The sequence below is a fragment of the Amphiura filiformis genome, chromosome 9 (genome assembly GCF_039555335.1).
Source record: "Amphiura filiformis chromosome 9, Afil_fr2py, whole genome shotgun sequence".
Lineage (NCBI taxonomy): Eukaryota > Metazoa > Echinodermata > Ophiuroidea > Amphilepidida > Amphiuridae > Amphiura > Amphiura filiformis.
Genome location: NC_092636.1, coordinates 31,390,678 through 31,416,829, shown reverse-complemented (window position 1 = coordinate 31,416,829; position 26,152 = coordinate 31,390,678). Strand labels below are relative to the sequence as shown.

The 26,152-nt window shown below is 37.3% G+C and overlaps 2 protein-coding genes across 2 annotated transcripts in view; one reads left to right on the top strand and one right to left on the bottom strand.

Annotated features, from left to right (window-relative positions):
• LOC140160861 (hsc70-interacting protein-like) overlaps positions 1-25,208 on the top strand; it is a 62,574-nt gene extending 37,366 nt beyond the window's left edge. The window contains 4 exon segments of the mRNA XM_072184184.1: positions 20,400-20,516; positions 23,355-23,526; positions 23,529-23,722; positions 24,617-25,208. Coding sequence (XP_072040285.1) covers positions 20,400-20,516; positions 23,355-23,526; positions 23,529-23,722; positions 24,617-24,877 — 744 coding nt within the window. The 3' untranslated portion in view covers positions 24,878-25,208.
• LOC140160859 (sarcalumenin-like) lies at positions 10,973-18,617 on the bottom strand. Its single transcript, XM_072184183.1, is given in 5 exon segments — positions 10,973-11,482; positions 11,485-12,164; positions 13,638-13,751; positions 16,366-16,728; positions 18,461-18,617. Coding segments are annotated over 5 exon segments (1,629 nt in total). The 5' UTR covers positions 18,585-18,617; the 3' UTR covers positions 10,973-11,134.
• Positions 25,209-26,152: the final 944 nt, after the last annotated feature.

Sequence of the window (26,152 nt, the reverse complement as noted above, 5' to 3'; positions counted from 1 at the left end):
ACAAATGTTAGTGAAATTTGCCCGATTTTGACTAGACCATGTTTAAGGGGGTACTACACCCCTGCCCAATTTTGTGCATATTTTTGCATTTTTCTCAAACATTGTAGCGCATTGGTGACAAGTAAGATATTTATATTATAGGGGCAAGGACTACAACTACTGCATAATTTTATTTCACCACAGACAACAGTTGTGGTGTTATAGCCAAAAATGAGGGAAATCCAATATTTGATCAATAAATCAATAACTACTTGTCTTGAGTTGCTGAATTTTCAGTGCAGTAGTTGTTGTGCGTGCCCCAATAATATACATATCATACTTGTCAACAATGCGCTATAATTTTTGAGAAAAATGCAAAAATAGGCACAAAATTGGCCAGGGGTGTAGTACCCCCTTAAGGGTAATTTGTAAAATTTATGTCCTTATTTTAAGCAAAGGGTGCATCTTGACGTGGAAATAAGATGAACAATCCAATTTTACAATCCACATTTTAATTAAATAGCTTTCATTTTGGGTTATGACCATTTTGGGTTATTCCTTCATGTAATTTTACACAAAATTAGGGTTAGGGTTAAGGTTAGGGTTAGTTTAGTGTTAGGATTAAGGTTAGGATTAGGGTTAGGATTAGGGTTATGATTAGGATTAGGCTTAGGGTTAGGGTTAGGATTAGGGTTAGGATTAGCTTACACGAAATAATTACATGAAGGATTGACCTTATGTTGTAGCCAAGAGTATAGTCACAAGTAATTTCAACTTCTTGGCACTTTATAACAGAGATATGACGATGGAGGTAGAACTTTTTGAATGACCCTTGTATAAAGTTCTTTAAAAAGATATTATACATTAAATAAAATTTGAAATTAAGTCCAGTTCAGAAAAAAAAACAGCGTAACACCCAGTAGCTATAACAATAAGTATAAAATTTGTTATTGTTGCATTACTTTACAAATATCTGAAATATAGTCTAGTTCATTCTTGGGTAGCTATAAAATTTAGTGTAAAATTGACTATTGTTGCACTACAGATAGAAACTTTACTTTGATTCCTTCTTTAGTGAAAAACATGTGTTTCCAAATTAAGTATGAAATTTACATACAGTCTACTTCATTACATTATTTATACATTTATTTGTTGTCAGTGGCGGCGCCAGGAATTTTTTTTTTTCGGGGGTGGGGGGCATTGGGGGACAAAGTGATTTCAGGGGGGCAAAATTGGCAAATTTTAGCAAAATTGCCATAAAAAGTGGAAATTTCCGTGATTTGGGGTTTTTGCCTCAAAAGTGTGGGGGCAAACTGGGGGCAAGAAAAATATTTTGCCCCCTTAACCCCCCGTAGCGCCGCCACTGTTTGTTGTATAATTTTATCTTTTTAGCACACTCGTGACCCGATGAATCCCAAAGCAAATAACATATGCTTCATTCACTTCCTCTCATCACTTTACATCACAATACTAGTTGGATTTTATAAAACAGTTTAACAATTTACCCCCTGACGGGGAGAGCATATATATACCCCGGGGCATATACACTCTAATAAAAAATAGTGAAAATGACATATGTAAAAAGGGAGGAACAGAGCAACAAAATGAGTAACACAGAACTCAATATAGATTGAATTTGACACAGTTTGAGTACAATTTAATTAACATTGAGTTCTAATCACTATAAGTTTGTAAACTCATACATTATAGGCAAGTACCCTAACCAATAGGCCCTGTTCTTCCATCACTGATCAGTTATCATCATTTTTATCATGCCATGTAAAAAAAAAAACTTTTGAAGTTGACACTTCATTTTACTTTAATTGCCATAATCTTAAATATACTCCATGAAGTTTACATGGGCATGCAATCCCATTGAGATTATGGTTGCCAGGAGCATGTTTGCTGCACCATTTATTATTAGCCATTATATTATTCCCATGTTGAATGACATTTGACAAAGGGCTATTCCAGTTAATAAATATTCATTATACCCCCTCTGGAAGACATTACCTTAATCTTCAACACAGCGAGAGTGAATTTCAAATGGGGTTACCTGAATGTGTGATTCCCATTTGATATCTATACCCCCTGTGTGAGAGATTAAGGTCATGTCTTCCATAGGGGTGTGTGGATTTCAACTAAATAGCCCATTAATGACACTTGAAATGAAATAGGTATAATTAAAAATGGACCCATGAAAAAATATTAAGAAATTTGAGTCAGGTGTAATGATAAAACTAATATTAGTATAGAATCTAATTTGGGCTTAAGGGACCTATTTTAATATATTACCACGAAATTGCAATCCCCTAAACACAAACCTATAACTTAAACTAATCATGGTTTGAACACCAGCTGAAGAAAAATATTTTATATCGCATAATACCGATAAGAAAATGATAACAAAATATAGCAGTAATAAACAAAAATGAAAGGCAACAAAATAACCTTGTTTCTTAAATCTCTAAGACCAAGACAAGTTGGAGCTGGTTTTTGCGGCACCTCATAAACGGTCTGCTTAACAGTGCGTGTGTAACCGATAACAGCCTGTATTGTGCAGAAACAAATGGAATTAATCAGGCCTTGTAAAAGAATTTAACCTCTGGCGCTCAGGTTCGCTTGCGTGTGGGAGGCTTGGGAGCCCTTGGGCATGTATCAAAACAATATTTATATGTCTGCGCGGACCAGAGGTATTCATTTAATTGAGATTTGGCCGGCAAAGTTTTAATTTAATTGGAATATATACACAGTTGCTGCGTGTACTGCTTTGTTGTTGTACCTTATAAGAACAAAATATTGAAATAGTTTGCAAAAGGGACATTTACTATGGCTTTCTTTGTGAGTGAATTCTTGAAGGACGAAATGTCAGACCAGGTAAGCAGATATTGTTAATTTGTTGTGACATAGCTCAGGCAGGGGGTAGTGGTAGGCTGCATTTTGGGGTCCCGGACTCACCAAAATACCGTTCGGACCCCCTATTTTAAATTTTATGTGAGTTCAGGGCTTCCTGCAGACCCCAGCTTTTCAATCTATCGCTACCGCAGACATACTATTTATGCTGCATTTGTGCAACTCTGACTCACCAAACTCTACTTCAGACCCCCTACTTTAAGATTTTCTGCAAGTTTGAGCTAGTATCCCTGCAGACTCTGGAGCGCTTTGTTCTACCGCTACCCCTGCTCAGAGGCATTTGTTGTTTTCTATAAAATTGTTAATCTTAGAAACGCATGTTTGTAATGACTAATGATTATTTCTCCATCATGTTTGTCACTAGGCAGGGACATACGGGAATTTTAACCAATGCTTATTAGTGGTAAGAGGTGTCCTGTATCAATTCAAGTTTTTCTTTTCTCAAGTCAAGGTAGCACAGGGCTTCTCGCTTCTCCAGGGACTGCCTTTTGAGGAGAGCAAGAGCAATCACTCTCTACTGCTCTTCTTCAATCTGATATAGGAGAGTGACTTTTAGCTCTCCTTAGTTGACCATCCTCTCCTTACATTCTATTGTAAATGCTCTAATCTCCTTGAAGGCTACAGAAGATCAATTTAATGTCTCCTGCAAATTCCAGAATTTCTTCAGAAAAATTAGGCGTGACCCACAACATTACGAATGTTGTTATTTACTGAAGCTAGATGTGTGCTTGTTTGTTTGCATGCTTCCGAGAATATGAAAGAAAATGTGACCAATTTATAGATTTATGGCCAAATTTTAAAAGAATTTTGTAATTTCAGCTCCATTTAGGTGAAAATGGAGGCATATTTGTCTATTTGTATGTATTTATTTATTTATATTTTTCAGTAAACATCCAGACATTGACCAGTGGGTATTGAGCAAAAATTCTTTGAAAAATGGTAATTTTTAAGATCAAAGCTCGATATATACGTAACATACACTGGCGTCAATCTTGAAATGTAGGGGGGCATTCAGCCTGAATTATCAAAAAGCGGTTGAAAAGAACAAAAAATGGGTCATTTTGCCAAAAGGTGGGGGCACCCCTGTCCCCCCAGGATGGATGCCCATGGTAATATGAATAGGGGATCAAAAAAGAAGTAAATTAAAAAAAAGGGTATGCTTGCTCAATAAATCATATGCATTAAGGGTCCTATGAGAAAAAAATTGTATGAAATCAATCATGGAAACTTCTTCTGACCTTTTTTTTTAATTGTTTTTCTCCAGTTGTATAGTCAAAGATAACTGGGTTAGAGTCTATAAAATTGATACTTGTTTAGGGTATACAATGACACCTGTCATACTTGTTTAAGTGTGCATTATCAAATCAATAGTCTGTGTTTAGGGTACTTTTTGGAAGTCGATGTTCACAAGTCATGATACCCCCTTGTCCATGTCAAAAGCCCGCTTACTATAGGAGGATCTGGTCCTAATTAGAAGAACCAGCTTCCAAAACAGCTTGTTGAGCAGAAATGTCATGCTTTCCCAATTTTACTTGAAAATACTTTTCTGAGTGTTTTGTCTGCCCCACTAGTCCCACTGGTTATGTCTATGCCACTTGGCTTGAATTTTCTCATTTGCAATAGAAGTGTAAATTGTAAATATTCCTACAACATGCCCAAATGTCTAGTTGTAAATTTTGATTCTTGTCGTTATAATGTCAACTAATGCTACTTGCTATATAAAACTTGAATGAGCATAACTAAAATATTGGGGCAAGTTGTAATAACACTGGGCAAGTTATTCCAACTGGACCAATCTGGGCCATTGGACAAGTTGATGTTGAAAAGAATTTAGGTGTGAGCACTGTGTTGCTCCTGCTCATATTTGGAAATGCTAGACACGTGTGTCGCACATTCTGTAAATAAAATGCTATGATTTTCTGAAAGGAGAAGTTGAATTGGGTACCAGTATAATATTGTATAGTTTGTAGCCTAGGGGCCACTAAGCCTTTATTTAGGGCATGCAGCTGCCATTTTCAGCCGTGTTTGAATGGAAATGTTCAAATATTCACTTTGATTTGAAGAGGCACCTGTCCCTATTGCAGTATACCTCTGGCTGTGTCTACACCATCACCAAATAAGACCATCATTGGGCTATTCCATACACCCCCATGGAAGATAAAACCTTCATCTCCCACAGGGGTGTAGATTTCAAATGGAGTCACCCATTCTCCATCCTCATCTTGATGTCATAGCTACTCATGCCTATGTTTTCTTAAGGTCGGATAAATCGGCTATCGTGTCATGCACCGAATCCCCTCAAAATTTCCATAATTGTACCCTATCCTGTAATATTAAAATATCTTCCCCAAATTACAGATTGGGGCATCATTTAAATCAATCTGAATCCGCAAAAAACGAAATGTTAATTTTCACTAACTTAGCCGTCTCATTGATATTGCGCAATCACAATAGTATCTTGTATGCATGAATAAAATAATAACATTGCGTAGCGTAGTTTCATTGAACATTTTTGTCGAATTTTTTTGAATGCTATGAGTTGTACAGTAAGAATATATGAAATTCTCAGTGCTTTATAACACTAGCGAGCGATACAATTCACACTCATGCACAGCGGCTCTTGTCTTGTCATGTCCGAAGTCAGCTGTGAGCATTCCCTATACACACACACACCGCTTGTATAAAATACGGAGCTATTTGGCTCCTAATTTCACTAGTTTACGTGCGCACAATTAACTTACCAGTCAATTTGGTAAATATCCAATACCTCAAAGTCATAAATGTAGTGCAGATATGCATGTTTCTAGAACTGAAATATTATTATTGAATTTTACATGTCTGGTAATTTCATGATTTCGCCAGACCTGTCCCATTGAACGCTGTACAAAACTACAACTAAAGGAGCCCATGCAGCGCCGGGCATCGCCTAAATATTTTTTTCCAATTGCGATAACACGTATCACCAGAGCTCAAGAAAAAGAAGACGGCAGCGAGCAAAATTACGGCAATATTAAGACTCCCTGTTTTAGCGGAAAAAAGTTTTACAGAACTTTACCCAACGTATGAGGGCATTATCTGAATAGTGTTTTCCCACCTAGTGAAAGCATTAGACTTTGGTCAGAGACTTTTAAAGTAGCAGAGATTAATTGTTATAAATAGATCCTTCTTTATGCAAAAGTGTTTTCTGTGAAAAAAGCCTAAAATAGGGGAATTTCAGAATTATTGTCACAAAAATTGACTTAATGTAGCCTTTTTTTTTAAATTGAAAGTTAAACATAACAAGATTACCTAAATTCTCTCACCAGCTTTTGTTACTTTTCAGCTTCTTTAAGCAGAAATAAATTTTTATGACATCAATATTTTCACAGACTAGAAACACATGCTATTACGTAATTAATGGACTTAGGCGAAAAAGCTGGCGAGAGATTGTAGATAATATTTCTTTACAATTTTTCCAATAGTAAAAGTTGGAAGCGTTATGAAGATTATTCAATCACCAGTTGTGGGCAAACTGTTACCGCCACCAAATCAGTGCAATACTTAGGCCTTCAAATTGACAATGTTTTGTCTGGAGAGCAGATGGCTTCTGACATCATAAAAAAAGTCAACTCCAGACTCAAATTCCTGTATAGGCAGGCTAATTTTTTTGATCAAAGAATCAAAAAAACACTCTGCTCCGCTTTAATTTTGTGTCTATTTGACTACTCCATATCATCCTGGTATGGGGGAGTATCTAAAACTACAAGTATAAAATTGCAGCGTGCCCAGAACAAGGTTATTAGGTTTATACTAAGTAAAGACTCTTTTTATCACATTGATGTTAAGGACTTCCAAGGTTTGGGGATTTTGAACATTTGCAATAGGGCAAAACAACTGCGGCTTAATCATATTTTTAATATCAACCATGGGCAAGGGCCACCATATTTAGATTACAAATTCACCAAAATATCCCAGGTTCATAACCACAATACTAGGTCCAGTCAGCATAATTTTTATACACACAAAAACAACAGCTCAAACTCAGGTTCCTTTTATCAAGCTAGCATTCATGATTGGGCTGATCTCCCTAAGTCAATCAAGGAGATAACTGATAGGGTCAACTTTAAGAAGGCTGTTAAAGAGTATCTTTTGCAAAATATTACTTTGTAGATGTGAAATTCTGGAAAGGCAATTCCCCTATGTACCTGGGGAGGGAGGGGGGGGGGTTGGTGTGCTTTTTGGGTGTTCTTGTTGTGCGGGTTGGTGGGGTGGGGTCTGGCATTGAACCCCAGTTAATCATGGTGGACTTGCCTTTTCATACACGTCTGCAATATGTGTGCATCCGTATCGGGCGGTGCGCTTGTCGGCTGCTGCATGTGTCTCATTTCACATTATGGTAATGGATGCCGGGCGCGTCTCCGGGGTGGGGTCGATTTGGGCTGTCCCGGAGTCACATAGTTGGGGAATGTCCTTTGTATTCCTAAATTGTGTGACTGGGGATGGTTTGGTGTGGCCTCCGCTTTGGGGTGGGTCTGGTGTTCATTCCAGGCTGTTTTGTGAGGTGGAACACGTGTGGCGGCCGGTGGGTGCATCGTTTTGATGTGGATGTACACATATTTGGCTTTATGATTTAAAACTTGTGCAATAATAATTTTTGATTTTTGATGTTATCATATTTATTTTTTTGATATTTTTGATGTAAATTAGTGCAATGTCTAAAAGCTTTAAAGGACCCTTTGGAAATAAGCCCTTTTAGGGCTTAAAGGGTTATCCTATGCATATCTGCAATTGTATTGTATATTGTAATTTTAAATGTAATTTTATTGTCTTTTTTTATATTTTTGTTTTTATATTGTGACTCTGTAAATGATATGCATAAATAAACTCAAATCAAATCAAATCAAAGAATCAGAGTTGAAGTTGTTGCTAGCAATAATTATTAGTCGTAAAATTAAGGTTAAACTAATTAATTGATATTCATTAATTGGTGCAAATTAGCAGCTCAAATATTTTGTGGTTTCAAGCATTGGGATGTGTAGTTTACTCATAAAAATCAAGAGGTGTGCACCAGGAGGCAGAATATTTTTTATAATTTTTTCCTTACCGACGTGTTGGAACCGAGTTTCCTACCTTAAATATACCCAAATCAGATGTTTTCTGTCCAAAACTTGAAATATCCAAATATGACCTTTTTTGGGTTGAAATGAAGGCCCTGTCAACCTTGTTACAGTATATAAGCCATACTTTTGAGTAAATCAGTCATTATTATCATGAATACAGAAATTCAAACATTTTATTATTTTATGAAGACCTTGTAGATCACAAGCAATGTTTTTTTTTAAATATACATTTGTTCATTAAACCATACAATTGACCATTACCTGCTTACTCCCATATTTCAACCATTATGTATTTTGAATTACTTTACATAATTAGAAACATTTCTTGTATTGCACATAATCAATCCAATAACCTACAACAAAATGTACACAAGTTTATGAATTACCAACTCTTACAGGTGGGTAATCCGATCAGTGACGGCACCAGCAATTTTTCGGGGCTAAGTGAATTTCAGGGGCCAAAATCGACAAATTTTGCCCAAACTTGCTGCAAAAAGTGGAAAATTACATAATTTGGGGGGTTTTGCCTCAAAAGTGCGGGGCAAACCGATTGACAACCTCATCCACCACTTTAACCCCATCAAAATGCAGATTTTGGTATCAGGTGGACTGAAAGCTCATATTTTTCTCATTTACATATTGAAATTATAAGCGTTCCAAATAGGTATATTTTTGAAGAAATCGACAAAAACCTGTTGAATTAGTCTTGACTGTGGTACACGTTTGAAACGAATTCAACAGATTTTGATTATCTCTTCGGAAATACACTAATTTGAAACGCCTAATTTCAATATATGTTTTAATGAGAAAATAGGGTTTTCATTTGATATCAATGTTACATAATATCATAATGATTATCATTAATAAAAACACTGTAGACTACCAGTATCAAGTAACAAAATACAAGTGCAAGCCACAACTTGCCTGCAGCCACAATTTGAAGAAAATAATTGATCTTATATAACGTGAAGCTTAAATATAGTGGTCTTCATTATAAACTTTAAGAAAATGTTGACCTTTAAATTTTTTATCTTATCTTTTATATCATTACAGTGTAAGTGGTTACCGTATGTAGAGAGCTGTGCTTGTGGCTCCACATCACACACGTATCTTCCATTTTTATCGAGCGGCGATTGAAATCTGCATTATGCATATTCTAGTTAGAATGGAAAATTGAATAGGCTGAGCTTTATTAATTTTCAGTTTTAAAAAGTGGGCTGTAAACAAAGAGTAGGGTGGGATGTTCACACATGTATGTGACTGATGCCTTTGAACAAGAATGATGTCTATTTAGCTTATCATAATTAATGTAAATTGTGTACAGAATTATCAAATGTCGATGCCTTTAATACACAGATTATTCACATTTCCTTTTAAATTGCACATATATTATGTCAAATAACAATCCATTTCAATCATGAGTACCTTAATAAAATTTACTTTACCACATGTTTTATTTATGAAATATTGCTGCGCCAACTTTTCAACATTCATTTGCATTAAAAGACCCGTGTAAGTTACACAGGCTGTATCAAAATGATCGTTATACTAAACCACAAAATTCCTTTCTAAAAATTTATGTATTATTAAGTGTACTAAAACACGTATCACATATTATTTTGTACAAAGTCAGATAAAGCACACTCTTGATGTCACAAGGACTACACCTAAAAGGAATCTTGCTTTTTAGTTTTCCCATCAGTTTTGATGTGTATTTCAAAGTTGGTTTCTTCCAAATGCATCAGTCGATTGTCTAGAAATTGCCAGAATTTACTAGACAAACTATAATTGAAGACGGAATTAAAAAGACTAGTTTGTGTCTGACGTCAGGGCAAAGGTGCGGCATGATTGGTTGATGACCTGCGCAGCACTGCATTTTTGGTCTGGTTGACAGGACGTCATCACAAACTAGTCTTTTCAGACACTTACAGTTTGAGTTGTAAATAGATTTAGTTTGCAAAAATATTAAAACTTGTTTTTCTCCAAATGTCATTTCTTGAGTTAAGGATTTCTGGCTCTCAATCCTCGATATAATGTGAAAAGAATAGTATTTGCACATCATTTTGGATTTAATTTAATACACACATTTCTACCTTTACAGTTTAGGCCTTGAAGCTTTTAAAATTTAATTTATATCGATATCAAATAACAAGTAACACATCATACTGTCTTCATGATTAATTTAATATTATTATCATATAACTTCTTAAATTCTCAACATTCAGTAAAATTATATAAGGACTGTGATTATTATTTCATTTGACTTGGGAGTGTACTATATCCACTACACATTTTAAAACAACTTTGTTTTTCCTCTGGTATCTTTACCAACAAATTCTCTATGTAAACTTCATACAAATTTATACCAATGTGCAATAATACAAAATTTCCAAATTTTAAGAAATATATAACAATAAATAACATACAAATTATCTAAAAAGAAAAGGCTTAGGCTAAGAAGTTAGTTTCCTGTAGGTGGCCTGAAAACCTAAATGCAAAATGTGTGGCAACATATGCCTCAAATTACTTATAATTATTGTCAAATCAGTACAGAGTATAGTTTGATCAGCTCGTAATCGGCGGGAATTATTAGGCTTTTTCCATTACGCCGAAAAGTTGACCCACGTTAAGAGTGATATAGTTGACCTGTCTGGTCTTTAACGTGTGTGCTAAAGAAAGTAGACAAAGCATAGGACTTGAATTAATCATTTGTGATCTTTCTGTTGAGATATCACAAGACAATTCTCAAAATAAAATATTTTGATATTAATACGCGATTTTATAAGGCCCACCGATTACGAGCTGATCAAACTATAGGTTTGATATGAAAATTTATAATAATAAGAGAATTACATGTAGATTGAATGTCATAGGATATTTAGTGATTCCATATTGCTTGTTAACAAAAAAGAAAACTATTGCAAGTAAAAGCGTTTAAATAATGGGGTTCGGCCGCGCTTCACCCATTATTTCCGTTTTACTGCCTCGACACATTATTTGGGTGTAAAGGATAATGCATTGCATTACCCTTTATTTCTTAAATGAGCTTAGCCTACAAGAAACAAACTTTTTTTAGCCTTGTCAGTTTATGCTATTGATGATATCAAGATTGTGGCTTTTTATATTTCTCTTTTTCTTTCTCTTTATCTTTTTACTGCTGCAACTCCGCCTTTTTTAGTGCACACACCCTGTTGAGTTTCATTCTGTACGGCACCTAGTAGCTGCGGTAAATGCTCCGTAATTGCACTCTCAATATTCTCCAGTAGACACCCAGAAAAGTAGCCGCACTGTTTGCGTAGAGGCTGAAACAAGTCTATTGCATTGATTGCGAAAAAGTTTTTGTAAGTGTCAGGGTTAGGGAGATCATATTTACTAATGTTTGATCTAGCTAGTACTGTTGTAAATATGTTGAACTTTTCAGGATTGTCCACGATCTGTCGCATTGTGTCCTCCCCATCGCCCATGATGGCATAAGGACGGTTGGCAGTGAATTTTTAAGGTATTCGTCTACCAGTAGAGCATGGATTCGAATAGCTTTGGCACGCCGGCGCACCATGGCAATCTTGTTATGTAGTTGGTTGACTATAACATCATTCAAATCAAGTAAAAGAGATCTTTCTTCCTCAAGGAAAATATCATGATATGTGTTGGGTTCAAAAGGTCTATCCCAGAATGAGCCGACGTACACTCTTGGTGGTTCTGTCACATTAATCAAAGGCGCTAAATTCCAAAATAGCGCACCATATACGCGCATAAGCTCTTGTGGCGGTATGCTGTCTGCTTTGTTTAGGATGATACGGATCTGCGACTCGCGACCTTTGAGTTGTTTAAAAATAGATTCCAATTCTGTCCCGACATCAAGTTTTGTTGGATCAAACACAACAAAAATCAAGTCAGATCGATCCATGAACCACTCACACACCTCATTAAATGGATAGCCACGCTCTTGTTGTTTGCGGTTTTCAATTATACCAGGGGTGTCAACTAACGTAACTTTTTGTAGGAGTTTGTGTGGGTATTCTATGCCAAGGAAACGTTCAAGAAAAGCGTTACCGAAGTGTTCAAGGCTTCCGAATGATTGACGGCCATCCGTGGCTAGAACAAGACCTTCCACAGTTCGGTAGCTTTTGCCATGGTATACCACTGTAAAATCAGAGGTGACTGGTTCAGCTCCTGTTTGGTATGTAAGAAGAAAGAGAAGAAAATGTGCCATTACCATTACTAAGTGACATTTATATTGTGTGACTTCCTCCCTCTACTGTGCATAAAAAGAAGACGCTGAACACTTTGGGACCTGTAGTTTTCTCTACTCGGCAATAAACCATAATGTCAGCATTAAATCATAATATTTAAGATGATAATGTTAAATATTTCCTCCTACATTTGTAATGTACAATATGAAGGAAAAGATTTGGTTATACAATGTATGTGACCCATCACATCAAAACCAACCACTTCGCGGCAGAAACGAAAAGGAAAAATGGAGATTTAAACACTAGGATAAACTGCTGTTTTTAGCTTTAAAATGACACCTTACTTCATCAAATACAGTAAATCAGATACAGTAAAAATGTTTTAAGAGGCAAAACAAACTCAAATTTCTTTTTATTTTCTTTATATTTTCTCATTTTCTTTCATTGTTATTTGCTAATGAAGCCAGCCGCGAAGTCGTCGGTTTTGACGTGATGGGTCACCTTTTTTATTCACATTCATTTTGTTGTAATTTTGGGTTATCTTGTGCATGTTGGGCCATCTGGCTAGTCATGCTAGTGGGTGGTGCCAGTAGAATGATTAGGTTTTAAATGAGTACCTGAAAACTGAACTTCAGCTTAGCAGGTAGCATTGAATTAGAAAGTAGAGCATTGACTCTGGGAAAAGACAAAAAAAAAGAATTGTTTGGTTTCCCTTCCAGGACAAAATTTTTGAGGGTCGGTATGGCTCTTCATCCATTTTTCCTCCATTTTGAGAAGGCTAGTATTGACAAATGCTTGATCATTTTAAAAAAAAAAAATTGTTTGTTTTTTGGACTGAATTTAAATGGAAATACTTTTGTTTAATCAAATATGCATTTAGTAAATACAATGAGTGAATAACAAATATAAAATGTCCTTGACACTGTCCAAATCTAAGGTTTCTTCTAAAAAAAGTGATTGAAAAAAAAAGAAACACCCAAGATTTTTTTGCCTAATCAATGACCTTCAAAATTGTTAAAAGTTGTTCATGTTTGCGAGATTTCTTTGCACTGTTAAGCTAGCTTCAGACTCCAGTATTATGCACGTACAATATTGTATGCAACATATCTACGTTATTTTATCTATTGCCATTCTATTTCCAGTAATGTTTAAGTTCTAACGAATGTTTGATGACGAAAAATCGATAATATGTTACATGTAATATCTAGTAGAAATATATTATCGATTTTACGTCATCAAACATTCGTTAGAACTTAAACATTACTGGAAATAGAATGGCAATAGATTAAACAACGTAGATATGTTGCATACAATATTGTACGTACAATAAAAAGTCTGAATACTGCTTTACTGATATAAAAGCGCTGCTTTTGAAATATTTTCTTTGGTAAGTGACATGGCTGTGACCCACCATAATGCTTTGATTCTTTTTACAGTCTATGGCTTCACTTACCTACTGGTAGTTTGATGTTATCCTCTAGGCCTACCAAATAGTTAATCATTGTGGATTTACCAGCACTCCAGGGACCCAGGAATAGAACCATGGGTTTGGCTTCCAGCTCACCATCTATACAAAACAATTTAAATGAAGTATGATTCATTTTCTGTATACCATAGAATTCCATCTACAAGCATATATAAATTTTTGTATCATATGCCTCTGATGGGTTTTTTATGAAAGAGATGAAAGGCAGACACCCTCTACAAAAACAATATTTTGAGTTTGAGCAACTGTTACTGAGACAGATGGCTGAACAAACATGCATTATTGTAAGACCAATCTATTGTATGTTTTTGTGGAGGTGTCTGCCTTTCATCTCTTTCTTTATAAAAAAATTCCTTATTAAGAGGAATATATGCTTGTAGATGGGGTATCGATTAAATATAGACTTGTTTCAATTCCTTTGGCACCATAGTTAGTGAATGTAAAATTCATGAAAGCTTTGCCACATCTTCCAAAAATTTATATTTCTTTCCAAAGTTTTGAAGTCGTCTATTCTTTCTAAATAATTATTTACCATCATAACTTTGTGAGAATCTATTTGACATTTGAATTGCTAGATCTTTCTTATCAAACTTTTATACCACAGGCATACTGTGCACTGCAGGGGTAGTGTTTGAGCAAAATGCACACCATGTCCACAAGGTATACTTCCTCCCTAGCTCATATGTTGCCAGCGCCAACACAAAAATTCTGACCTGACTAAAAATCTGAGGGAGTCCAGTATATGATACTTCGACCATGGGTCCTAATAAGAGCATGAATAGAGAAAAAGTAAGAAGGAAGACTTGATCAAGGCTAGATTAAATACTGATCAAGTGGAATTTATTGAAAAGAAAATCCATCATGTAAATTTGTGATCTTCAGACTAGAGTAGAGCATCAGGTGATTTTTTTGGGGGGGGGGCTACAATAACCTGATTACTTCATTGAGGCAATGCCTGCAAAGTACACACAAAAAAAGCGCAGTGATTTATAGTGCGTTACGCACAGGCACAACGCTTAGACGTTGATCCACAATTCTTAGTCAGTGGGAGTGGTCTAGTTCGTAGACACATTTCTGATTTGGACAATCGCATGATTTCGGTGCCGTCTATCAGGCCGTAGAGCGACCCCACGTCATCATGCGCGTCTTGATAATGCGTAACATGCGTGTAGAGGTGCGTACATTGTATGTAGCGCGCTGGATGCGTAGACAAGTGCGGAATACGCGAACGCGATAGCAATACGCGCAACAGAATACGTGAAGTTGTAAACAAGTTTCGTTCATTTTATAATGAGGGGAGTTTTTATGACGGTAACTTAGTTTTTGCTTTAAAAATTGTTTACAGTTATTAAAATAATATTTAACTGACTAAGAATGAGAATAAGCGATAGGAATTTTTATTTTGCCTATCCTCTACCTATGATAGAGCGACAGGCAGGTCCAATATTTTTATCGTAGCGCTTGGCATCCACTACTCAAAATATTGGACCTGCCTGTCGCAAATCTATCACACGGTAGAGGATAGGCAAAATAAAAATTCCTATCGCTTATTCTCTAAGCCTCAGCACACTTTACAGGTTGTCGCTGACCACTATGGCCCCACATCATTCCATAAACCATTAAACAACAATTCAGGGACTTTGCTGCTTCAATCGCAACCAGGATCAGCTCCCCGAGTTTCGTACGGGTTACAACGAGACAAATTAGCAGTGAGTTCCTTGTCCAGGGGAATTTCAAGCTAACTCAATTTTTCCACAAGAGTGTACTAGGCACCGCCTTGGTTCGAACCCGCAACATCTCGCACCATAGTCGAACGCCTTAACGATTGATCTAACTTGACTGCGTCAGAATGTGTTTTTTAAGACAGAAATTTTGGGAAAGAGTTGAGCCATTCATAAAGGGTATCATTGTGTGGAATATCAAACTGGTGGTGTAGATTTCTTTTTGACATGGGGGGGGGGGATGGGGTTGGAAAAATTTCTTGAAATATAGTGAATTCAGCACATTTTGACATCATAATTAATTTATTGTACAAATGCGAAAAATTTTGTCATTTTGAAGCTAAACTGTTGAAATATGGTTAAAAAACTGAATAAATTTGCGCGAAGCGTGAAAAATGTACACTTTGGGGGCTAAAATGGCAAAATACATGTAGATGGTTAATTTGGTTTAAACAGATACAGGCGTCAACATCGGGGGATGATTGTATGGACCATCCCCCCTGGCAAAATATTTGTACGCTTTAAATAAGGCCGAAAAGACTGTGTATTGATATAGAAATGCATGCACGCACGCTGTTGGGTGCAGTGCTTACGCTAGTTGTGTGACTGGCGTATGCTTATATGTGAATTTACGCGAGCGTGAGTTGGGACTTAATTGAAGCGCGCAGTAACAAAAGCTGAATAATTTCCACCTTATATAAGTCAAACAAACTTTAACAACGTCATACCCAGCGTTCGAAATTTTGGTTGTCCGGTTGCCCGGGACAACTAAAAAAGTCGCCGGACAACCAAAAATACTGATTCGGTTGTCCGCCGGACAACCATAAATGTGTAGCCAAAACTCACCTTTGTATGTGTATCTTTTAGCTGGTAATATACGGACAACCAAAAACTTAGACGGACAACCAGAAATTGTAACCTGGTTGTCCGTGGGACAACCAATTATTTTTCCTTAATTCGAACACTGGTCATACCTGAAATAGCAGAATGCCCCATATCGTGAAATTTATAGGCTTTAGCAAGAGGCTGTATGAGTTTCTTGTTAATCTCCTTCAAAGTGTTGAGTTTTTCTAGCAATTTCGAAGTGATCGTTTGTTCCGGCTTGTCTAGATTCAGCGTTAAGTCTATGTGATGACGATTTCTTGGCGTGAACTCAATCTTCTGGACTGGTATCTCATCAGTGGATGGTGGCTGCACAGGCTCTTTCTTTGGTGGTGGCAGCTTTGTTGAGTCTTGTTTGGTTTTCTTTGGTGATGGCACATCTGGACCAGGGGTGGGTGGAGGTGTTTTTGAAGATTTGGTGGTGGGCACCTTTTCTGAACTTTTTGCTTTGGTTGCTGTAGATCGAGGAAATAATGGAACATAATACATTATTTATTGTGGATTTAGCAATGGCTTAGGCTTAGTTATGGGACAGAATATTTTGATTGTGAAGAAACTATTTTGAATTCGCTGGCCTAGTGTATGTTAGGCCGTGTAAAATTAATATTTTGGTTCTCGCCCCTCCTCCTCAATTTCTGGGATTTGTCAGATTTTTTTTTTTTTTTATAGATTTTTCAATTTTTTTAGACTTTGGAATGATTTATGAAATCTTCATACATGTACATAAGTTTATTAGAGAACAAGCATCACTTCCAAGTCTTTTTTTTTTATTCTCGGAGGTTTATCCCTCAGACTCTCACATTCGTTTAAAAAAAAAGGGCCTCATCGCTTCCTCGAGCACTATTGGAGAAGACTGCTGACCGAAAACTACTGACAATGCTAATTTTACCTTGAAAAAAACAACAACAAACACCTCCCTCCCTCATCAATTCATGAAAATCCTCTGGACGAGAACCAAAACATTAATTTGATACGGCCTGAATAGAATATGACCGTTGCTAGGTCAACTGGTTCACGCTTTCTTTATTATGAACCACTGATCGAAATGATCACAACACAAAGCCTATGACATATCATAATTCGCCCTTTAAAAACTCAGAATCATCCATTTTCATCAATCTATTCTGTCCCTAAAATTACCACATATTTTATTCGATGGGGGTACCGTACTCCACTGGTGGTACTGTTGATAACAACTGTGTCCCATATACTACATCCACATGGAAAGAAAGATTTTGTATTAATTGTTTTCAAGAGACCTTTTTCAAGGTATAAAGATTTGAGGTTTCTACATACATATTGTGACCCATCACATCCAAACCAACCACTTGGCTTCAGAAATGAAAATGGAAATTTAAACACTGGGATAAACTGCTGTTAGCTTTAAAATGACACCTTACTTGTTGAAATCAGATACAGTAAAAATGTTTTATGAGACAAAACAAGCTCAAATTTCTTTTTATTTTCTTTATATTTTCTCATCTTCTTCCATTAAAGTGGTCAGTTTTGATGTGATTGGTCCCTGCTGTACGTACACCTAGTACCTGATCCTTATCTGGCAGAACATAAGTTTAGTCGCAAATAATTTATCTGTTTGCAAACTTCCACTGAGCAGAGTTTTTTAAGATGTAATATACAGTAGCGTGTCCAGGGGGGGAGCTTTGGGTGCTGAAGCCCCCCGCACTTTGTTAAAAATCATGTAAAATCAGCCGTTTTTTTGGCGATTTTAGCCATAAAGCCCCCCGCATAAATCTGAAAAAGGGGCTTAGCCCCCCGCAGGAAAAGATCCTGGACACGCCGGTGATATATGTACATAGACCCTAGCCTATGCTATATGCCGGGAATGATGCTATACGTATATTGTATACACGTGTTGCATTTAAAGCAGAGGGAATCAAGGTGTTTAAAACTATAATTAGTGATAACAAGATTAAAGCAAATATACTACAGTCTAATTAAAGCATGATATGTTATAATTTGTTCCCTAAATACCATGTTTGCCAATCTCTCAATACGCCATCTGTTATCATGTATAACACATCTAGGTAATGCACACTACATACACAAGGCATAGCATTGTGAAAGGGCACTGCAAGGCGAGTGCCAATTAAGACTTACATGAATTTTAGTGTAAACTAACTTTCTATAACACTATAATTGGATTTCATATATGGTTAAACTTCTTACCCTCACTATTCACACATGCACTAAATACCAGCAAGAGAAACACAGCCGAAATGATGACATTTGTTGCCATTCTGTGGGCCTCCATGTTCACTGCATTAACACACCTGCCACACACATCTCGCATGTTCCATACTTGGCTGGGTTTATTTACCAACACTCTCATACCCAGAGCCTGCAGTAAGGTCAGTTATATAAACAGCTGTATTGTTGTTAACTGTGAACAATGGTAAGTGGATTGATAAGGCCATTTAGGGTAGTAGCAATTGATTGTGGATAACCTTTTGTGAGGCTGCTTAGTTGCTTGGTGTTTTAGGCGTTTGCAGTGCCCTGGGCATTGAATCAATGGTTTAGTTTGTCTGTGAACTGATCCAGCTGACTGCTGAACTTTATCTGGCTGTATGTAATTCTTTAAGGACTTGCCGACAGGGTTGCTTGTTTTAAAGGAGAGAAGGGTTGTACTTTTAAGACAATTATTTTAAGGAGTAAACAAAATTAAGTTTGCTTCCTATAGAAAACATTTTTAGGATGTTTTGTTTTTATTCACCAAAGGTTGGCCTGTTTTTCATTCAAAACAGTGTGAGAAATATATGTTTATAAATTTTGTTTATTGATGATAATAAAACCAGGGCTGTCAACTTTTTGGAATTGCTTGCTGTGAGACAGAGGCGTACCGGGATTTACCGACTCCAATGTTCATTTTGAACCATGATTATTTGAGCCATGGCGATCAATAATGTGAAAAGCGGGGGGTGGGGGTGGGGGTGGAAGTACAAATTATTCATGACGATGCATGAGATTTTACTCATTTTCCAGCTTTTTGCGTGAGATTTCCTACTAGGCGTGAGATTATACTACCTTGGCGTGAGACCGTGAGAAAGTGGCCCAATGCGTGAGACTGACGTCACGGCCAATGCGTAAGAGTTGACAGCCCTGATAAAACCAAAGAAAATCAATCTAATAATGATAAATTTTCAAAAAGAAACTTTTCTACTGATTAACAAACCTGCATCTTGGATCGGCATACACCTACATATAAAAACAAATAGCATTTTTAATTTTTAGCATTGTATTTTTTTAATTATCTATTGTGATCAGATTTTGGGTGCTAAAAGCTGTTTCTTTATGTCTTGCAATTTTTTAAGTTTATGAATTATAATATTTTGCAGATTTCCTTTTACAAATTTAAGCGTAGTGCTAACCATCCAGTGGCGCGTATTATTTTCCGCAAAATCCTATGCACATATGCTAGACATTGTGCGTGTATTGCGGTGGTTAACACATTAAAGGAATCCTGCAACAGAGTACAATTTAATTTATTGGATTCTATTTCCATGTGTTTATAACCCCGGATTTATGTATCCCTGCGTTTGATTGAAAGCCCGGGATTGAAAGTTGGGCATTTGAAGGGGCATTTGCATCATCTTTCATGAGAGAGCTATTGGTGAAAGATAGGGCCTACGTAGGCAAAAAGGGGTAAGTAGCAATGTCCAACCCCCCTAAAAATGGGTGGCTGGGGTTGGTGCCAAAAAAACGGGTGGCCGGTGTTGGCCTTCACAAAAATGGGTGGGAGTTGTTGAATTATAGACTAAAAAATTTGGTCAGTTTTTAACACTTTCAGGAATTTTGCTGCAATTTCAAAGTTTATCAAAGTGTTACAATATTTTGTAAGTTTTTGTGGAAATTGGCAAATTTCCTAAAAAAGAACCGGTCATGAGGGTAGATGATTGAAAACAAGGGCCATTTAAAAAGAGGGGTGTTGAGGGACAGGAGTTTTGAAAAGAAGTCATATGGGGTGAATAAAGGGGGTCTGTTATACTGAAGAGAAGAGAATAACCTCAAGTGTGCATGTCTATCCTTTTCTGAAAGTTGATGTTGTACTAGTTTATTTTATACTTACTTAAAAGTGACATGTTGTTCTTTCCTCTTTTCTTTTCTGTAGGCTAAGAAGTTAGAAGAACACAAACGAAAATATGAGAGGAAACGTGAAGAGAAAGCGCTTAAAGAGAAGAAAGAAAAAATAAGGAAAGCCAAAGAAGCCCAGGAAAAAGCCAGGAAGGTATGTAAGACCCGGGGGGGGGGGGGGCACTCAACACAAATGACCATACGGATATGCTCCCCGGAAAGACCCCGTTTTGGGGTTTCGCAGTCTCGAAAGACCCCTATATTTGACCAAAATACAGCTCCGAAAGACCCTTGATTTTGATAATTTCAGCTCTAAAAGACCCAAAAATGGCTCATTCCTCATATTTCTTATTTTTTCAGGCGATTTTCAACCAAAAAGCCAAGAAAGACCCTTGATTTTGACTTTTCGCAGCTCAAAAGACCCCATTTTACTTGTTCACAGCCCGGTTCGCAGCTCGAAGACTCCTTTTACTGCACGCCGTCAGCTCCCAAAGACCCACCACTCAAAATTCGGGGAGCATACCCACCAAAATTTTTTGATGTGCCCCCCCCGGGATGTAAGAGTTACTGAAACAAATGCCAGATTTTTAAGGCTTATGAAAATTGATGTTAAATTCCCATCACATATTTTTGAGCTTATGAGGCGACTCTTTCATTATTCATTATTGGACTGTATTTCATTAACAGGCTTTTTTCCCATTTTTTGGTGAACACTATGAAGCTTGGTTAGCCCTGGCCTGGGAGGATCCTGACTGCCCCTAATCTAGGCTGTTATACCAATGATATGTTATACCAACCTGTATCATCATGTTTAACTCTCACTATGCGGGTGTCGACTGCAGACAACAAGTTTCAAATTTTTTTTGTGTGTGTGCAAAATTCAAAGGTGTCATAATTGTACATTTTCATGACCATATTTGGAATCAGCATGAAAATGCATTAAAATATGCACAAACAAGCCTAAATGGTTCCGTTCTTGACAGGGTCTTAGCTAGCCACCCGTCTGGCCGTCATTTTAGACTGCCAGTTTGCTCCTGGGGACGGGCAAGATGCCTTTGACAGATGCTATATTATAAATTGTATGTTTTGAGAAGCTAATTGCCCTTTTTAGTAGACCCAATTTGTAAAACAAGGCCATATCAGCACATATTTGAACTCTTTGAACCCCCAATGGGCTATAGATGTCTGGTAAATGTTTTTAAGGTCAAATTAGGACAGGCAAGTTTATTCAAATGACGGGCAACCCTCAATTTCTAGCTAAGACCCTGGTTCTTGATATTTTGAAAAAGTATCTCAAACCTAGGACTTTTTATGGTTAAACTTTAATATGGCTAGCACGCAGAGCATTAAAGTTACTGTCTGGGGACTTGGAAATAAAAGCAATGAGAGTGTCATAGATCCTGTCCATGTCAGATCTTGTACCATATTCTTTCCATTACTGGGCACTTAAGTAAGTCATTTTAAGCGGGTGCTTATTTTTACAATACCACTACCATCTGTAGAGACTGACCGATCAGGTCCTTATCTGAATCGGCCGATTGGCCGATCAATTATCTCTTTGATCTGCCGATTCGATCGCCATCACCGTGAGCAAATTTCACCCGTATGTTGAAAGGGTACTTGTACGCAAAGTATTACCATAATTATGTATGCTCTGAGCACAAAAAAACACACTCCCATATGCATTTAAAATACTGAATTTGACCATGATTATTATAAGCTCAATTTACCTTTTCCCCTGATGTCCCAGTCCATGGAATCATTCGATCGCCCCATTTTAATATTGTGTTTACGTTCAAGTCAGTGTGAGTTCTGCACACGGCCCGTAGCTCTCTCCAATCTGACACGCATGTGTGTAACCCGAAAGTGTTGAGTTTTGCACGCGGCCCGTAGCTCTTTCCAATCTGACACGCACGCGTGTAACCCGGAAGTGTTGAGTTTTGCACACGGCCCGCACGCACGTGTGTAACCCGGAAGTAAGAACTACAATTGTAATGTGCATGCGGGGAATTACCTGATTATCTCAGCTGCGTGCCTGAATCACGGTATGATTTTATGTATGTTTATCGCCTACAAAGCTTGTTCTTTTGCTAAATTTCTCTTGATTTAACTAGTCTAATTCAAAGAAATATACCAATAAATGAATACTTGTTAAGCTTCAACAATTACTTTCATGATATTGGGTGATCGATGCATTACATCGGCGGATGAAGGAAAAATCGGCCGATGCAGATCACTACCGATAAGCTAATAATCGGCCCGATACGGAAGCTACCGATCTGATCGGTCAGTCTCTAACCATCTGACTGTTATTATTTTAATTTGTTATTGTATGTTAGTGCGCCATCGCTTGGTTGGTAATGCTGCTGTTAAATAAAAATATTTAATAATCTTCATGAGCTTAATCAAGATGTACAAACATAATAATGATAACAGTGGTTTTAGAGTTTGAAAATTGCCACAGATGTTTCCTTTTTTAGGTGCAATTGGACATGAAAATGTACATGTATAAAAGTTGACTGTTTTAGCTAAGAATTTACATTTTGTTGGCAAAAAGACAAGTTTACAGCACTTTTTGGTTATTAGTTAACACATTATACAGGTTGAAAATCGCTGGGTGGGCGCTTATTTGGTTAATGGAACAAATATATTTCATGATCTCACTCAAGATGTAAGGAACAAGATATTGGTGATTTTAGAGGTTGAAAATCTGGCATTTGGACATGAAAATGTATAATAATTGTAATATCAAACACCTTATTAATAAAATGGAATCAAATAAAACCTAACATTGCAATAACTACTTTAGGCAACAAGTTCACAACACTTTTAGTGGTCAGTGGACACTGGTCAGTTAATAGTATCACATTCTGCAAGTTGTGTGCTTAATGGGGCCATTACAAAATTGTACCTGTATTTCTGTTATAAGCTGTGACTGTATCTCAATGACCTTTATACATGTATTTATGTGATCTCTTTTCCCTGTACACAGGAAGAAGAAGAGAGGAGGCAACGTGAGGAGGACTTAGGAGGAGGCTTCCCTGGAGGCTTTCCTGGTTTCCCCGGAGGTTTCCCTGGTGGAATGCCGGGTGGAATGCCGGGTGGAATGCCGGGTGGAATGCCGGGTGGAATGCCGGGTGGCATGCCAGGAGGCATGGGGGGTATGCGGGTGGAATGCCAGGAGGCATGCCGGGTGGTATGGGAGGCATGCCCAGCGGAATGGGTGGTATGCCCGGCGGAATGGGTGGTATGCCTGGCGGAATGGGAGGAATGCCAGGAATGGGTGGTATGCCTGGAATGGGTGGTATGCCGGATATAACCAAAATCATGTCGGATCCAGAAATCATGGCTGCATTTCAGGTGAGCATAGAAAGCATAAAGACAATGCATTCACCTACATGCAAAGTCATCTGTTGATGAGGGCTACTGAGCTGATTGAAGCACATACGTGAAAATGAATGCTACACCCATTCTGCTCCTATCACTGTGTATTTATTTTCAAAGCATGGTCTTGACATTTTTTTTTTTTTTTTCATAGGCATCAAAGAACTGATAATAAACCCTTATACAGCTCGTGTGTGATTTATAAGATACGGGCATTTGGACAATCGGCCTTCATGATTATGCAAGAATTCTCAGCATACAAAGCATGTGGACTTTGCCTGTTGGTGATTGGTTAATTTTGTTGTCTATGGCATTAAAGCCAGTACATAGTTTGGTGTTTTTTATGCATTTTGCCAACACCAAAAGCTTGAGTTCGCAAAAAAATCCAAGAAATCAATCCGACCAGAAATAGCGCAATGCACCTGCGTGAATTTCATGCTTGGTAACTGCTCACTCTTATATGATTGCAGATTTACCCTTGTAAACTGTGTGCAGTTCCCTAGACTACTTTAGACCCCGAGATTAATGCAAATATTGAAATGGTTGCTCACCCGCCCGTCACATGCATAAATGTTGTTGGGGGACCCAATATAGGTTTTGTATAATTTTGTCTCTGAATAATTTTGATCACAGTTCGTCATGTAAGTGTCAATTACAGGGGCGGATTTAGGTGGGGCGTGTGTTTATTTTTGCAGAGCGGTGCCACCCCGAACCCCACCCCCCCACCAAATTTTTGCAGTGTAGAGCAGCACCTGTATTTGTGTGGCCGGCGCCCATTGAAAATTCCTATATCCGCCCCTGAATAAATTTGCTCAATAATGTAAGACAAATAATAGCAACTGTTTTTTTTTTGTAATGGTTTAATCACAGGATCCAGAAGTGACGGCAGCTTTTGCGGACATCAGCCAAAACCCACAGAACATCAGCAAATACCAAAACAATCCAAAAGTAGCTAACTTAATAGCCAAAATGCAGTCAAAATTCTCTGGAGGACAAGCAAAACCTGAAGGACAAGGAGGGCAGCACCAAAACCAGACGAAGGAGCAGGTCCTGGTGCAGGTGCAGGATCGGGAGCTAGTAGTTCAGGGGACAATTCACAACCATCTTCGGGACCAGCGGGGCCAAAAATGACGGATGAGTTAGATTAACGGATGAAAGTGCACAATGTGCTGTAACAATAAACATTGTATGTATTCTGTCATGTCCTGTCTATGAGATGTATTACAATCAATTAAACTCCCCATAGCTTGTGATCGGTTAGTAGCGCGCAAAAAGGAGGTCCATTCATCTGGTGCCTTCATCGGATAAAAGGGAATGCAGAAAGTGGCGAACAATGTCGGTACAGTTTGATTGAAGGATCAATTTTTTTAATATTTTGTGTCACGATCTGATCCAACTAGGTCTAAAGGCTGCATTTAATGGGCAAAAAACAAATAAACTACAAAATGGAATCAGAAAAAGCTTAACAAACAAGTATACTGGGGTGGGATGTGAGGATTTGAGTAATAGTGTGCTTGGTTAAGTTGATGATGATAACAACTATGGCTTGGGTGGATCAAGATTGTGTCACATTTGAAGAGGATCTGTCTAATCATAACTTTAGCTATAAGAATAGTCGTTACTAAAGTTGGTGCATTATTCAACAAGGGCAAACGTTTCACCAGGAATTTCACAGTCCATGGTGAGGTGCCCAAAATGTGAAATTTGCAGATTCTTACTTACTTATTTAGGTGTTGATAATGAGTTAAAGCCGTAATGTACGATCTTTTTAAAATCTTATTTGTAATGTTTACACATTTTTACACCTATTTGGAATCAGCCAAATTCGTAGTATTTGTAGGGAAAACAGAGCAATTTTGTAATTTTTATCGTACATGTAAAGAGTGCAGAGGCTTGTGAGTTTATGCCTGTGTGTAGTGCACTGTGAATCACTGCGTTTTAAGAAACATGTAATACGATAATAAATTGCTTATATAACTCTAGTTAAACTGTTAAGATAGTGAGTGGCTTTCTTTCATTTCCAACTCATATTGGGTTTATAATCATGGCAGGAAAAAGTGGGCAATACGGGAAGCTCATTGCCGGGAAATTTTTTGACCAAAAAAATAAAGAAATACATAAGGGAAATATGTCATACTGGAGGGAAATTTGATACAACTGGAGGGAAATTCTGGATTGCTTGCAGGGAAAAAAACATTTTTTTTCAGCCTCTGGGGTTTAAATTAATAAAAAAATCTTCCTGACAGTTATGAGTAATATTATTTTATTTTTATTTTTTGTGCAAAAAGAACAAAATCAAAACATTTGACTGGTATTGTATGTTATGGCTAACATATGCTGACTATTTTATAGTGATCATCATAAAGAAGGTACTGTTTTCTGCCCACCAAATTGTTGAAGCTGCCT